At 41.3% G+C, this 15,040-nt stretch overlaps 1 protein-coding gene across 2 annotated transcripts in view; it reads right to left on the bottom strand.

Moving 5' to 3' along the window:
* Positions 1-12,356: 12,356 nt before the first annotated feature.
* LOC122805592 overlaps positions 12,357-15,040 on the bottom strand; it is a 161,370-nt gene continuing 158,686 nt past the window's right edge. For both annotated transcript variants that reach the window (XM_044075817.1, XM_044075818.1), the window contains exon 2: positions 12,357-13,520. In XM_044075817.1, the coding sequence (XP_043931752.1) occupies positions 12,380-13,520 (1,141 nt within the window). In that variant the 3' untranslated portion in view covers positions 12,357-12,379. The remainder of the gene's footprint in view (positions 13,521-15,040) is intronic.

The following is a 15,040-nucleotide window of genomic DNA, read 5'->3' on the forward strand; positions in this document are numbered from 1 at the left end:
AAAGTTGCGTTTTTGACAAAGAACATGGTGAAAAACATTCTGAAACACCATGGTAGCTTCACAATAGAAAAATAAACAATTTCTCCACAGAATAAGAAGTTATGTACCTACCATAACGTTCCATGTTAGTTGTCTTCTCGCCTTCTTTCTTGCTGGTTGGGTTCGGAGCCAATCCTCGGCTCCGACTCGGCCATCTTCTAAAGCTCGAGAGCTATTTACTGGCTCGAGGCCTCCCCATATCCCACAATGCCTGGCGCTAGATCCCCAGATCTCATTTGGTAGACCTAACTACAGACAAACATAAGGACACCTGCCCTAACAACATATGTTTAGCTACAGAGCTAAAAGGTTGAGGGAACAAACCAGATAAGACTCAGCCAGCTAAAAGGAACTCAGAGGGAAACTCTTCTCGGTCTATTAGGATAGGGGGACGGAGGGTAGGACGCAAGAAAGAAGGCAAGAAGAAGACAACTAACATGGAACGTTATGGTAGGTATATAACTTCTTAATGTTAAGTTGTCTATCTCGCCTTCATTCTTGCTGGTTGGGACAGTGTTCCTAGCACCTCAGTCCTGGGTGGCTCATCGGAACAGACTCTTCAGCACAGTGGAACCAAAATCAGCTCTGCTCCTAGAGGCCACATCCAGCTTATAATAACAAATGAATGTATGGGGAGTGGCCCATGTAGCTGCCGCACAAATGGCTTCCATTGGTAATCTTGCCTGAAAAGCTACAGAAGTAGCTAAAGCCCTAGTAGAGCGGCCTTTTGGTTTAGCAGGGAGCTGTTTGTTCCTCCATTGATAAATCAAGGTAATAATAGAAGTCAACCACCTAGACAGAGTTACTTTAGACACTGGTAGACCTAGTTTACCTTCAGCACAGGAAGAGCTGGTCTGATTTTTCTAATTTGTTTAGTCCTATGCAAGTAGAAACCCAATTGTCTATGAACATCCAACTGATGTAATTTATGTTCAGCTTTGTTGGAATAATTTGGGAAGACCGGAAAATCAATGGACTGATTCAGATTACTCTCAGAAGATACCTTAGGAAGGAAGGAGGGATTAGTCCTGAGCGAAACTCGGTCATTATGGAAAAGTAAATAAGGAGGGCAAACACAAAGGGCCTGGAGTTCAGAAACTCTTCTAGCTGAAGTAATTGCCACAAGAAAGAGGGTTTTCCAAGAAAGAAACTTCAAGGAACATGAAGCTGCGGGTTCAAAGGGGGGCAATATTAGGGAAGCTAAGATCAAATTAAGATCCCACAAAGGCAGGGGATCGCTTACTGAAGGCCTGAGCAAAGTAGTCCCTTTAAGAAAAGCTTTGCAAAGCTTATGGGACATACTAGTTTCAGATAGGCCTGTATGAAAATTTGAAATTGCGGCTAACTGAATTCTAATGGTGGCAGAAGAGGACCCAGCCTGAAAAAGTTCTGCTAAGAAATCTAAAACGTGGTGGACAAGGGCTGAAAAGGGATCTATATTTTTAGACTCTGCCCAGCAAGAGAAACGTTTCCACTTACTAGCATAAGTTTTTCTGGTGGTATATTTATGCGAAGATGAGATGATTTCACGCACCAATTGGGAAATGTTCGGAAGCCTAGCTAAGGTTGGAAGTGGAGCAACCAAGCAGTGAGGTTGAGAGACTGAAGGGATTGGTGCAGCCCGCCCGACTGATGGATCAGGAGATCTGGTACTGGGTCCAGGGCTGCTCCAGGAGGTGATAATGCAGGAACAGAAACCAAATTTGTCGAGGCCAATAGGGGGCAATGAGGATCATCTTGCATCCCAGCACGGTAGATTTCTGTATTAGTTTGGGAATCAGGGGAAATGGAGGGAATGCATAAAGAAGTCCCTGAGGCCAATCGTGAATTAGAGCGCCAGTGGAGGAGTATCCGGGAAGAGGGAGGAGAGAAAAGAAACTGTCGCACTTGCTGTTGAATGGGGTGGCGAAAAGGTCGCAGCAAGGCTGACCTCATTTGCGGAAGATTTGGTTCGCCACTGTCTGATTGAGAGACCACTCGTGAGGCATGAGGACTGCTCTGCTCAGCCTGTCCGCTATAATGTTGAACTGCCCAGGGATGTGCATTGCTATCAGAAACCGCTGGGAACAGATTGCCCACTGCCAGAGTCTGAGTGCTTCTCGACATAGGGGGTAGGACTTGGTTCCGCCCTGCTTGTTGATGTACCACACCACCGACATATTGTCTGTCTGAATTGCAATGGTCCTGGTGGGAAGAATTCTGAAGAGTTTTCAACGCTAAAAGCACAGCTCTCATCTCCAAGACATTGATATGCAGATGGTACTCGTCGTGGGGTTGCCAGGTGCCTTGGACTGTTCTGTCCTGAAAGTGCCCCCCCCCCCGATCAGGGAGGCATCCATGGTCACCGTGGCTACTGGAGGAACAAATGGTCTGGACTGGGGTACTGACGAGGAAACCATCCACCAAGGAAGCTGGTCTTTGCATGTCTGTGTAATCATGATCATGTGAGTTACTGGAAGTTGTAGAAATGACCATTGGGTGAAAAGCAACCACTGAAAAATCCTCGTATGAAAATGAGCCAGGAGGACTAGTATGATCGCTGCTGCCATGAGGCCCAGTGTCTTTAGGACGAATCTGGCCTGAATTTTCTTGCATCCTAACACCTGTACATGTCGGCGAATATCCAATACTCTGTAACGTAAGTCTCGCTGACATGTCTTTTGTACTTAAACTTGCACCTATAAAGGTTATAGATTGACAAGGCGACAATGCAGACTTTTCGAAATTTATTGTGATACCTACCTTGGAGCAAGTTTGGATGGTTAGTTCCTGGCTCATAACAGCTGATGTCTGGTGGTAGCAGTAAGGAGCCAGTCGTCTATATAAGGAAACACCTGGAATCCTTGCAGTCTCAGGTAAGAGGTAACTACTGCCATACATTTGGTGAACACCCAGGGGGCTGCGGTGAGACCAAAGGGCAGAGTTCGGAACTGATAATGACCGGCTCCCAGCCGGAAGCGGAGGAATCTTCTGGAGTGCCTGTCCATTTTGATATGGTAGTATGCATCTTTAAGATCTATGGAGCACATCCAATTGTCCTGACCCAAAAAGGGTAGAATGGACTGAAGCGTGACCATCTGGAACTTCGTTCTTTGTACAGACCTGTTTAGTCTGCCGAGATCCAAAATGGGTCTCCAGTCCCCCTGTTTTTTTTGGTACCAAAAAGAACCTAGAGTAAATTCCGGATCCTTGCTGGTCTGCTGGGACTCGCTGGATGGCTCATTTTTGTAGCAGTTTTGACATCTCTTGCACTGCTTGTTCCCTTAGACTGGGTGGAACATCTGGAAGGGATTTGTTTGACCTTAAGGGGGTATGAACAAAGGGAATTCTGTAACCTCCGGATACGACAGACTGTACCCATCTGTCTTGAGTTATGTCTTGCCAGGCTTTTGGGTACAGCGATCATCTTCCCCCGACTGCCTCTGAAAGTGGGAAGCCCCCTCAGGGATGCTGGAAGGGCTCGTCAGAGAAGGAATCTCTGCTGCCCTGATTTTGCGGGCCCCCTCTGCCTTGAGGGCGGCGTCTATTGTTGTTCCCTGTTCTGCCCCTTGAGGGAAACTCACCATGTGATGACCCTGAAGGCACCCCTTCCCAGCAGAGAAGGCTCAGGCTCCGAAGAGACCGGAACCCTCCCCGGCACTGACAGGGACGGCTCCGAGGCTGATGTAGGAGCCGAGCTCACCTGCACCAAAGCTCCGAGAGGGAGAATGGGGTCGGACAAAGGTCCGATGCCACTCGCCCCCTCGGAACAGACTAGGGAGTCTCGGCGCCCAGATCCCTCTCAGGACAGTGCCATGGTTTTGATCGGAGCCGACAGAACCGAAATGGTAGGTATCGGCACCGACGGTTCCACGATCTGAACCCAAACAAGTTCCGGCTCCGAACTCAAGGGGTGAGTCGAAGGAGGAACTACTATAGAGACGGGCAGGGCCGAACCCTGATGAGGGGGGGGCTGGCTAACATTTTAGCCAGTGCCTGCGATTTCAGAAGTCTGCTCACCACTCTCTCCAAGTCATGGTCAGACAGTCTCGAACACAGAGAAGAGTGAGATTGGTGACTTCGCTCCGACTAACAGAGGCGACCCTGGAGCCGAGCGAGTCGACTCTAGGGATGGGGCCAGAGAACGCTTTCGGCTCCCTGAAGGTTCCGACACCAGGGTCGGAGCCGACTGAGAGGCAGGTACTTTGGTTCCGGCCGGAACCGAAGTCGAAGCAGACACCACACCTGATGACAGCTCCGAGCTGGGAGCAGATGGCTTCGTTGGCTTGGATGGTTTCCCTGGCTGAGTCTTAGCAGGTGACCAGTCAGGTTTTAGTAATCCTCTAAGGATTAACTTATTCCTACGCTCCTGCAAGACTCTTGGACTAAAGGCGTGGCACACCGAACAAGAGTCCTGCAGGTGTAGGGCGCCCAAGCAGTAGACACAAGAAGTGTGACCATCTGTCAGACATCTTCTGACAGCATGAGTCACACTTCTTGAATCCCGATACCTTCGTATCTTTGGACATCCTGCAAAAAGGAAATATCACAGGAAAAAAAAAAAAAAAGGTCAACAGTACAACAGTAGGTAACAAGTATAAAGAAACCCGTACACACAAAACACCAGTTACCACACCTTAACAACGCACACACACTATAATATATATATATATATATATATATATATATATATATATATATATATATATATATATATATATACACACACACACACACACACACACACACACACACACATATACATATATACATACCAGAAAATAGTAAAGTACTACAACTATTTCTACCTGAAAACACTATAAAAGGTATTTTAGAGAACAAGGGTTAGCCTCTAACTAAAAACGGCTACCTTGAAGAGAGAAAAATAGAGGGGGGGGACTCTCTAACAGTAAAAACGAGTTTTCTAAGGGGATGGGATAGATCTAAAACTACACAGAGACAATAAGTACTAAAACTACTATAATAAAATTTAAACGTCAACTATCTACAAGAAATTTTTTTATATAAAGCCTATCAAAAAGACGAAAAATACGACCTGAGCCAGCAAAAGCAACCTCGTAGCAGAAGCGGCAAACGAGATCTGGGGATCTAGCGCCAGGCATTGTGGGATATGGGGAGGCCTTGAGCCAGTAAATAGCTCTCGAGCTTTAGAAGATGGCCGAGTCGGAGCAGAGGATCGGCTCCGAACCCAACCAGCAAGAATGAAGGAGAGATAGACAACTTAACATAATATGTTATCAGTTAGTTTACTCTACTTTTAAACCTACAGAAAAAACGAGTGTTCCACTTAAAAGTACCTTACAGTTTCGAGACGGTCCATTAAAACACAACACTCCTAGCTTTATAATAACTTTCCTGAAGAGAAAAGTAATGAAACGTAGGTAAATACATGAAAAAAAGCTAAGTTTTCCCCCCAAAGGGAACTTCTCTATCCAGCAAAGGAAAGCGCAAGCCAACCACTGATACTCAGACGCCTCAGAGGAATGTATTCTTAGGTGACAGGAAAGCTCCGAAGGGCTTCACACTCAAATTTGTCTTTTATTCAGTTCAGCTCAAGCTGCTTGACACTTTAGTTATGTGGAAGGTGCCCTGAAGGTTTGGAAGTTGACTGGCTTGCAAGATATAACCCATATAGCTACGACTACTGCAGTAGTGATCAGTAAGAACAACATTTGAAAATCTCATTTTTCACATCATCAGGGATGTTCTGAAAATACAGCCAAGCAAACCTCCTAAAAACAGGATCAGTGGCAGTCCTGGAAGAAGTATCAGCAGAGTCATACATAGACTTTAAACAAAGAGTTGTGACCTGTAAAATGGAAGAAACTAAACCATATGAATCAGACTTTCCTCCAAAGAAGAAATCGCAGACAAAACATTCCTCTTATTTTCACAATTACTCAAAATAAACTAACTTTATAAGGGATTCTTTAACAAAAACACTAACTTATGAGCCTGACAATTCAAAATTCTGAAAAATCACAGCAGCAGAAGCATACACTTTTTTCCCCATACTCATCAATTACTTTCCCATCCTTGTCAGAAAGTGCAAGATTGGAATTAACTAAATATTTAGCAGCAGTAAGATTGATTAAAATTATAGCTGCTCGGTCAGGTTTTGGGTGTGTGATAAAAACTTCAAAGACTGAGGAACTTTATAACATTTGTCTTCTTAAGGGCAGCAGGCTGACTATTGGGAAAATTGCAGACACTGACGCAAATATCCTCCAATGCTGACAGCAGTGGAAGAATGGTGAAGTTTTGGAAATTTCTTTTGTAAAAGCTTGCAGTATTTTCTGAGGGACTGAGAAACCACCATGTCCTCCCACTGAAATCACTAGCACATTCTGGAAATAGTCTCAGTGAAAGAGAAAAGTAGAAATACCCATAAGATGACTCAGATATTGTGCCTATCGCCGCATCTTAATCAGAAAAATGAGGAGAAATCCTTGTATCTGACCCTTCATTTTCCTGTCCAGATTCAGAATCTTGAATCTCTTCAGGAAGAGGCATCCACTTTTCTTTTACCAGAAACCACCTTATTAAAGAAACCAACAGCTTGAATTAGACCATGAGCCAGATCTAGTAAACTACTCCTGCTCAGAGAAATTTGAGCAGGAGAAGATACATATTTAGTTTTCTCTTTCTTTTTGACAGGAAAAATTTGGCCATCTGAGTTGCTAATGGCAGCAGCTTCCCCAGGGATGGACACAATGTTCTGAATAAACAGGATTACACAGGGAAGACTTCCATGTTCTCTCCCCCAGGACCAATAAGAGTGGCTCTCCCTTGCCCACCAAGGGGACCCCAACAGCAGCAGAGGGCATGGCTACCTCTGGTCCACAGTGGCTGCAGGTGCTACACCAGAGGAATTCTTGGTGTAAGACAAGTAGTCTGAGGAGCAAGATTTGACCACAGCAAATTCATCCTCCTATGGCTGAGGCATTGCTAGCCTGCTGTGATAAAGGCTATTTGCTTAACTTTTTCTTTTTGTGGCTTTAAGGAGACAACACGGGACTGGTAATTTGTTCCATGGTCAAGTTGAAAATAGTGTCGATTTCCAGTGGAAAACAGGCAGCATAAGACAGTCAAAATTTAAAGTTGATAAAAGTCACATTTTCCCCACAAAAGCACAGTAAAAAAAATGATAGTAAGTGCACAGAAGGTGCACTGAAGTTTTAGAAGCTAGCTGGCTGTTGTATCTTTGGCAGGATATAACCCATATAACTAAGACTACTTTGTGCAGCAGTGATCAATATGATCACTGCTGTAGTAGTGACAGATATGATGAGCATCTCTCCATGTGCAAGAAAATAAACTGCAAGAGACATACACAGTTATATATTCTTTTCAATACAGAACTGTTAAGTCAACCTTCTGTCTTCTACTGGGAGCTTATATTTTATTTAAAAAAATGAATAATCAATCATATTTGGCAAACACCCAAACATTATACAGCTGGTAGACATGCAATTGTCAATTTCCTAAGCGCCACATTTTCCTGCAACTAATCTTCCTAAAAATGTATCCACACAGTGAATATTCTGTGACCAATGTTCTGTGGCAAATTTTCCAAAACAAATATCTGGATACAAGTGTACTAAGGAAAAAGAATTCTAATTGCGTGTTTTTTGTTAACACTCTTGCACAAAATGTAGCTCCTTGACACAGAGGGATAAAGTTCATGTCCAATTAGTGGTACAGGCACTGAAGGAGCCATGGGAGAATCTAAAGGCCAAAAGTATATAATCGTATCCTAGGCAGGCAAGACTCCTCTTGTAACTATGACACTGACAACACAGCCCTGAAAACTATTGGTCTGATGTCAGTTCACCTATCCTGGAGGATTGCAGGCAATCTAAAGGCTCATTGAAATGCAAGCATACAGCTCTGGCCACTTCTGTGCTGCATTAGCAGTTATCCTCTTAGTTGGGAGGCTGCATGTGTGTCGTTGCTCGGATGCACCTCTAGAGAGCAGCTGCCAAGTCTGCCACGTGTAAATGGCTACAAACTAAGGTTAGGTTGAGCACAGGCAAGTCTAACACATGTCTGGTAGATTCAGTAAAGGAGGAGAGGAGCTGGGGGGGGGGGGGGCAGACCTTCAAGCTGCTGAGGAGGGAAAAATATTCTTGCACAAAGATTTCCGCTTGTTGAAATTAAGAGTTAGAACTGTCAAAAAAATAAATAAATAAAACACGAGTATAAATTGTATTCTGCAACTTCATTAAAGGCATTATTTTTTCCACTCGTATGTACATATTTACTAAGGTACAGTCAGCTATGGACAGGGAGCGACTGATATTAAGGCTCAAGACACCAGAGTTCCTATTAAGTCACAATTAATGACTAGCTCTTAACAGGTCTACAGATGACTGCGAGCTGCGATGAGACAATGAAACAAGGGGTCCGGCTTTATAACTTTAGTCTTATAGGTCCACATTCAGTTGCTAGGCTACTGATTTGTGAGGATCTTGGCAGCACAGCTTTATGTGGTAGTTTTTAACTTGTATTCTACATATGAATAACCCAGAGATGGGCCATTCAAGCCCATGTTGGGACATTTAAGTCTCCAATATCCATGAAGGACAGGAGTACTAAATCAGGAATGAATTTGTTGTTACTGATTCATTTGTCCAGATTATGTCTGAACACAGTAATTTTGCTTTATGTGGACTGGAAGATGTTCCACTGAAGGAGTTTTCTCTGCAATACATACCTGTCACTTCAACATGTTATATTTATTTTGCATAAGAGACTGAGATCCCTTCAAACAGGTGTTGATGATACCACTGGACTTTCAAATATGTAATAGGTCTGACAGAAGAGGGTCTGTTGAAGTTCTATATGACAGGCAGAGGACAAGGCTATACGATGGTCTACGTAATTTTTACAATTTAGGTCCTTGACTTTGTTTTTTTTTTTGTAGTCAGAAAGCATTGTGAACATTCCATTGTGACAAGTGTTTGGTCAGGTACATACTGAAAGGAGTATTGCACTCAATGAATCGGCCTAATGAGTGCTGAGTACACATAGTAAAAAATTACAACTCTGGATCTGGACACAATAGTCTTAGATACAAGCCATACAATGAAAATGGACTTCCTTACAACTATGGATAAGTGGTGATTAAAGGACAGTTCATTATCAATATAGATTTCCCAGATCAACTACAGAATCAATTGTTAAGGCTGTGTTATTGTCTATGTAATAGCTACAAATGGAGTCATGCTTTCCAAAGGATAAGATTACACAGTTCTTGATATTTAACGTTCGTCCCTGGTTTTGACACAAGCTATTTGTTTGCGATAGGCTCTTGAATGATCCTGGTGTCCTTTGGGGAGATTATGATGGCACCAAGTTTTCGGTCATCTGCAAACTTGGTCAGTGACAAAGCCTTAACATTAGCTTTGACCTCTAAGAAGTAAATGCCAAAAGAGGAGTGGCCCAAGGACTAAACTCTGGGAAACACTAACAATAGATCTTTAGGAGGAGGTGCAGCCACCAACCCGAACTTCCTGGGTTCTATTTGTCAGCCAATTTGCTAGCCAATGAATTACACAGGGACTGAAATTCAGCTGGGAGAGTTTATCTATGACACCTGGGTGTGGGATGGTGTCAAACACCACAGCAAGGTCTAGATATGCAGTGCACACTGTTCTGTCTTCATCTATTGCTTCAACAACTTTTTCAAAGTAGGCAGGGCCTCCTTTGATGAATCTGGACCGCTTTAGATGTAGAGTCTGTAGATTACCTATATCCTTATCTGCTGCTGTCATCCATTCATCCGCAATGATACCGGTTTTGAGGTTGATACTGAATAGCTTCTGTAGGGGAATCAAGACGAGTCATGTTTTAAGCTGACCAGAAGGTAACCTGGTATGTTAGCTGGTCCTACAAACGTACTATTCTCGGCCTTTGACAGCACCATGAGAACTTGTTCTTTGGAGATTTGAAGGGAGTGTAGGTGTGGGATGTGATCTGAGAATGTTGGAAGGGCTGACGTTTGAGCTAAAACAGTCTACTAGTAGACTGGATATGCCCTCTGGGTCTCAGTATACAATACTATTTAATACTAGATTTGCACAGTGCTGGACATTATTTCTGAGTTAACATTATTAAAGAAAGCTTCATGGTAATCCATCACCTGGGTGGTTATGTTTACCTCAACTGGCTTTGGTTGACTTGATCAGGGCCCGAAGTTCTTTGTTTAGATTAGCAAGAGTTTATTTGGCATCTTGAGTTAGATGCCCATACTGTTAAAGACCAAGTCCATGACTTCATCATCCCTGGTTGTGGGTGAAGACTAATTGGTTAAGGGATTCTGCACTGATAAAGTCCAGAAATCTCTAGGCATACATGTTTGAGATGTACAAGTCTCCAAGCTTACACAAGAGTAGTTGAAATCTCCTAGGAGAACAGTTTTTGGCTTAATACATAAAGCCTTCATAATAGTTAGGCAGGGGATATGGTCTGAGGGGACATGGAGGGGGGATTCTATTAACTAAGATATGACAAGAGATTTTGTTAATAGTAAGTTGGACGCAGATGATGTTAGCTCACTGCCTTGTCTAATGACTCTGGGCATGATGTGTTTTTTTTTTTTTTTTTTAATATACGGAGACATTCTTGCTTTTAGTGTCTTCTTCTAATGTGGTGGGCCTGAACATGTGATAGGCATTGAAACCATGCACTGATGAAATGCTTTCCAAGGTCTTGAACCAGGTCTCTGTCACGATTCATATATTAATGTTTTCTTGGTTAAGAAATTATTGTAGGTAGTGGAATTTTTTTTAAGGTTCATAGCATTGAACAACTGCACCTTAATGTTATCCAGATTCAGTTTAGATATCTTAGAATCTTTAGAAGACTGACATTGCCTAAAAGGGCATTAGAGGTGGACAAAGGTTTACCTAAATATACAAAAGCCTTTGGGGGACTCTTTGGCAAAGCAGTTGGGACTACCACCTCTTTCCAGGCTGATATATATTGCACCTACTTTGAATGACACCAGAAGCTAAATCAACTGCTGAAATTAAATGTTCGCAATGCAGCATAATTCTTGGTGATGGTAAAATGCTGCTCAAGGCTAAGTTCATATTAGCCTCAGACACAAATATTGAGAGCAATATCAAGTCTCCATCTCAAGTCATTTCCTCCCAAAATGTACTATGACTGTATATGTATACTTGTGGTGCAAAGACAAGAGTTGTTTCTGTGATGGGGCAAATCCTGATGCCTGTTCAGCAACTGACAGTGACCCTCTCTTTGCAAAGCCTGTGGGTGGTCCCTCACTGTGTCTTACTAAGGAGTCCTCTATGATTAAGATATTGGATTCTGTGGACACTTGTCTTATTGGCTTATGAACTGAAGCAGTCTAAATCTTATTTGTATGTTTGATTATGGTGCATGTTTCATAGCTCGCCACCATGAATTCAGAAGAGACAATCATTTTGTAAAAAAAAAAAATTCTGTAGTTAATATGGTCTGAGGTGGGCATAACAGACTATTTTTTGTCTGTGTATCACTGTAAAACTGATGGACATTTGAAGTAGAATTAAGACTAGAGATTAGAAACTGCAGTATTTTTTGACTGAACAGTTTATAAAAATAACTGTTTTACATAGTCTCCCCCCCCCCAATATTATACTTGCAAACAAAACTGTTAGATTAACAATTGTTTAATATGTGTCTTGAGATGTTATTTCTTAATTTTGCTTAAAATCTGCTGTGGATAACATGGTTTAAGAACTAAAAATGAGATTTGGTATCTTCTGATCAAAAATTGCCGATATTGGCTACTGTTAAATATATTTCATGATTTTTTTAACAGAATGTTTCTATTACTTAATGTGGCAATATTTCTACGGATGTAAATTTTATATTGATAGTTTTTGAAAATTCACCCTATTGATCAAAATATTTTACTATGTATTTGTACACAGGGCTGATCAGCAATCCCTCATTAGCATAAGGGTGTGAGTATTCTCACACACACACACACACACACACACACACACACACACACACACACACACACACACACACACACACACACAGCACAACAGGCCCCTAAACTGACAGCAGTACCTATATGTTAGCTTCCAAGGACAGGGTTAGGGCCTTGCTAAAAATGGCATTACTTGCATCACTGAGGGCATAAACACTTCCAAGGATGGCTTCCTTCAGTAGACGAACCTCCATGCTGAAGATCTACTGAATGGCAAGAGGAAAAAAGGGGCTCAAGGTCAGTAAATATGAAATTGATGGTTGACAGAAAAATCACAGGAAAAATAAACATGAAATATAATGAACACAACTGAGAAGGAAAAAGTGCTAAACTTTAATTATGGTTTAAATATATTTCAAGACAGACAGTTACCTGTACATAAAAGATGTACAAAAACAGAATGGAAAACACTGCAAAAATAAAAATACAACTGGTGCCAGGACAACAAAAAGCAATGTTTAGATGATACCATTTATATACATTACCACTTGACTTTTTTTTAGTATATTCCTGGTTGCCTTTTTTATTGAGCTCACAATACAGTGTCAAGCAGGCTTGACAAAGATGTGCGTTCTCAATCGACATGTTGTCATTCTGAGTGGAAGACATTTCACCTTGTAAACTCAGCACGTGAATTTCTGAATCTTCAGCTGGTAATTCCCAATCATCAAACAAGCCCAAAGATGAAGCTTCTTCAACATTCTGGACATTTATAACTTCAGCTGTCATTGCTTCTTTATAAATAGTACAGATTTCAGGATTAAAATTTCTATTGCAAAAGGAATCAGATGAACTACTACAAACTAAACCCTGCCTTAATGGTTTTGTTACGGTTTTTGTAAAAGCTGAATTCTGATCAGTAGACACAGCGTCTGTGAAAGCAACACTTGCCACATTACTGCCATGCTCTTCCAAAACTTTTATGTCAGAATGCATTTTAGAGAGCTTTTTTGTTGTTTTGTCATGAAATTCAAAATCACTTCCAACTTTGCTCTCGTGTTCCATTACTTCAGAATGCACTTCAGACAGCTGCCTTTTTTGTATTTTCTCATAAAATACAGAATGACTACCCGTTTTACCAGCATGTTCATTTGAGACTGCTTTGTCAGAATGCACTTCAGACAGTGGTCTTGTTTTGGTCTTCTCAAGAAATCTTGAACCATGTACCACTTTACTCTCATGATCTTTTAAGACTGTTACATTAGAATGCTCTCCAGGGAGCTGTCTTGCTTGCGTTTTTGCATGAAATCCATAATCACGTCTCACTTTGCTCTCATGTTTTCTTGAGTTTAAATCAGAATGTACTTCAAAGAACTGCTCTGGCTGGGTTTTCTCACAAAATCCCGGATTATTTCTCACTTCGCTCTCATGTTCTTTCAAGACTGTTATGCCAGAATGCACTTCGGAGAGCTGTCTTGTTTGTATTCTCTCATAAAATCCAGAATCTTCCTGGTGTAGAGTCAGACTTTCATACCTACAATAGAGAAAAGTTGAGAACACATTTATTAAACATGTAAAACTCCTGAATCAAAGATAAAAAGATGACATCTAAGTTGGAGAAAGAAAATGAAAAAATATATTGAGACTAAAACAAGAAACCACAGTTTATAAAATTAGGTAGACAAAATGGTCAGTGGTTAATTACATAAGTTCATGTAACTACAAAGTAACACTAACTGGCAAATACTTCATCTGCCTTGTGTCTTGTTTAATTCTAGCGAGCAAAGAAAAAAAAAAAAAAAAAAAAAAAAAACAGCTCAAGCTATAATGTCCTGATTTAATACTGAAGCTCATAAAGGTTACCTCACCCAAAGCACAATTCAGATTTCAAATAGAGTATGTTCCCAAAATAAGTAGATACATTTTTTGGTGTTGGGGGAGGCAGAAAAATCAAGTGTAAAACAGGTGAGGATGCCACATGAGTTCCCCCCACAAGAGGTACAGGATACAAATCAACCAGTCAACAGGCAGAAGCCCCGAGACAGAACCAGGAAGGAATAATATCTCTAGGCTTGCCCAGGAATGCCTGGAGATCCCAAAAGGATGAGTCTGAAATTGTAACTGGGAATGGGGAAATCTGGTCAACCCTGCTCAGCTTGCTTCAGTGACCTTCAGCAGGGACGAGGGGTATAAAAATCGATCATGATGATGCCACAAATACAATATGCTCCACATAATTGTAATTATAAAGATCTCTCGAGCAGATGTCCGCTAATAAGATAAAAATGAGCCCTTTAAAAAAAAATTAAAGAAACATTCTAAAAAAAACTAATGCAGACAGCCTCCTGTTGAATAATTATACAAAAGAAAAGATGTACATTGTTTTTAGCAACATAAATTATACTTATGGGTGTGAAAAACTAGCGTATAAAATGGGGATTCCAAGATGACTGCACTCTGAAAAGCATTTTGATTACAGCTCTCCCACTATTAAAAAGAAGAGAGAAGTAAAGGAGTAACTGACAATGTGAGTAAAGTTCCATTACTGGCTAGTCACTATACAGCATGGATGTCAACGAAGAAATCCTGAGAAAATCAACTAGAAAAGAAGAAAATAAAATCAAGTGGGAAGAGTCTTGCAGCTGTCCAGCAAAAGGCAGTTCAGGTTTCAACTTTGGTACAATAGACAGCTTCCAGTAACTTAACGGAAAAAAGAAATCAAATGCACATTGGGCTGTTTCAAATAAATGAGAAACTGGATGAAAATAAAATCAAATCACAAAGGCAAAAAGAATAGAAGAAGCTTTAAGAAGTTGTTCAAATGAGCCAATAAAACTGCAAAAATCAGACAGTAAAATGAAGGAAATATTGGCTGAATATGTGGCTTCTCAAAAGGAGAACCATTTCAAAAAATATTAGAGCAAAGAGAGAAAAACATTTTTTTCAGCTTACCAGAGAAACTAAAGGAATAGACTGCATTCATTTTATAAAAAGTACAAACAAGCAACTCTACTGGTAGACTACAACAGCATTTGGTGTGCGCTCCAAGTTTAG

Source organism: Protopterus annectens, chromosome 6.part1 (assembly GCF_019279795.1).
Source record: "Protopterus annectens isolate FY-2018-M chromosome 6.part1, PAN1.0, whole genome shotgun sequence".
Taxonomy (NCBI): Eukaryota; Metazoa; Chordata; order Ceratodontiformes; family Protopteridae; genus Protopterus; species Protopterus annectens.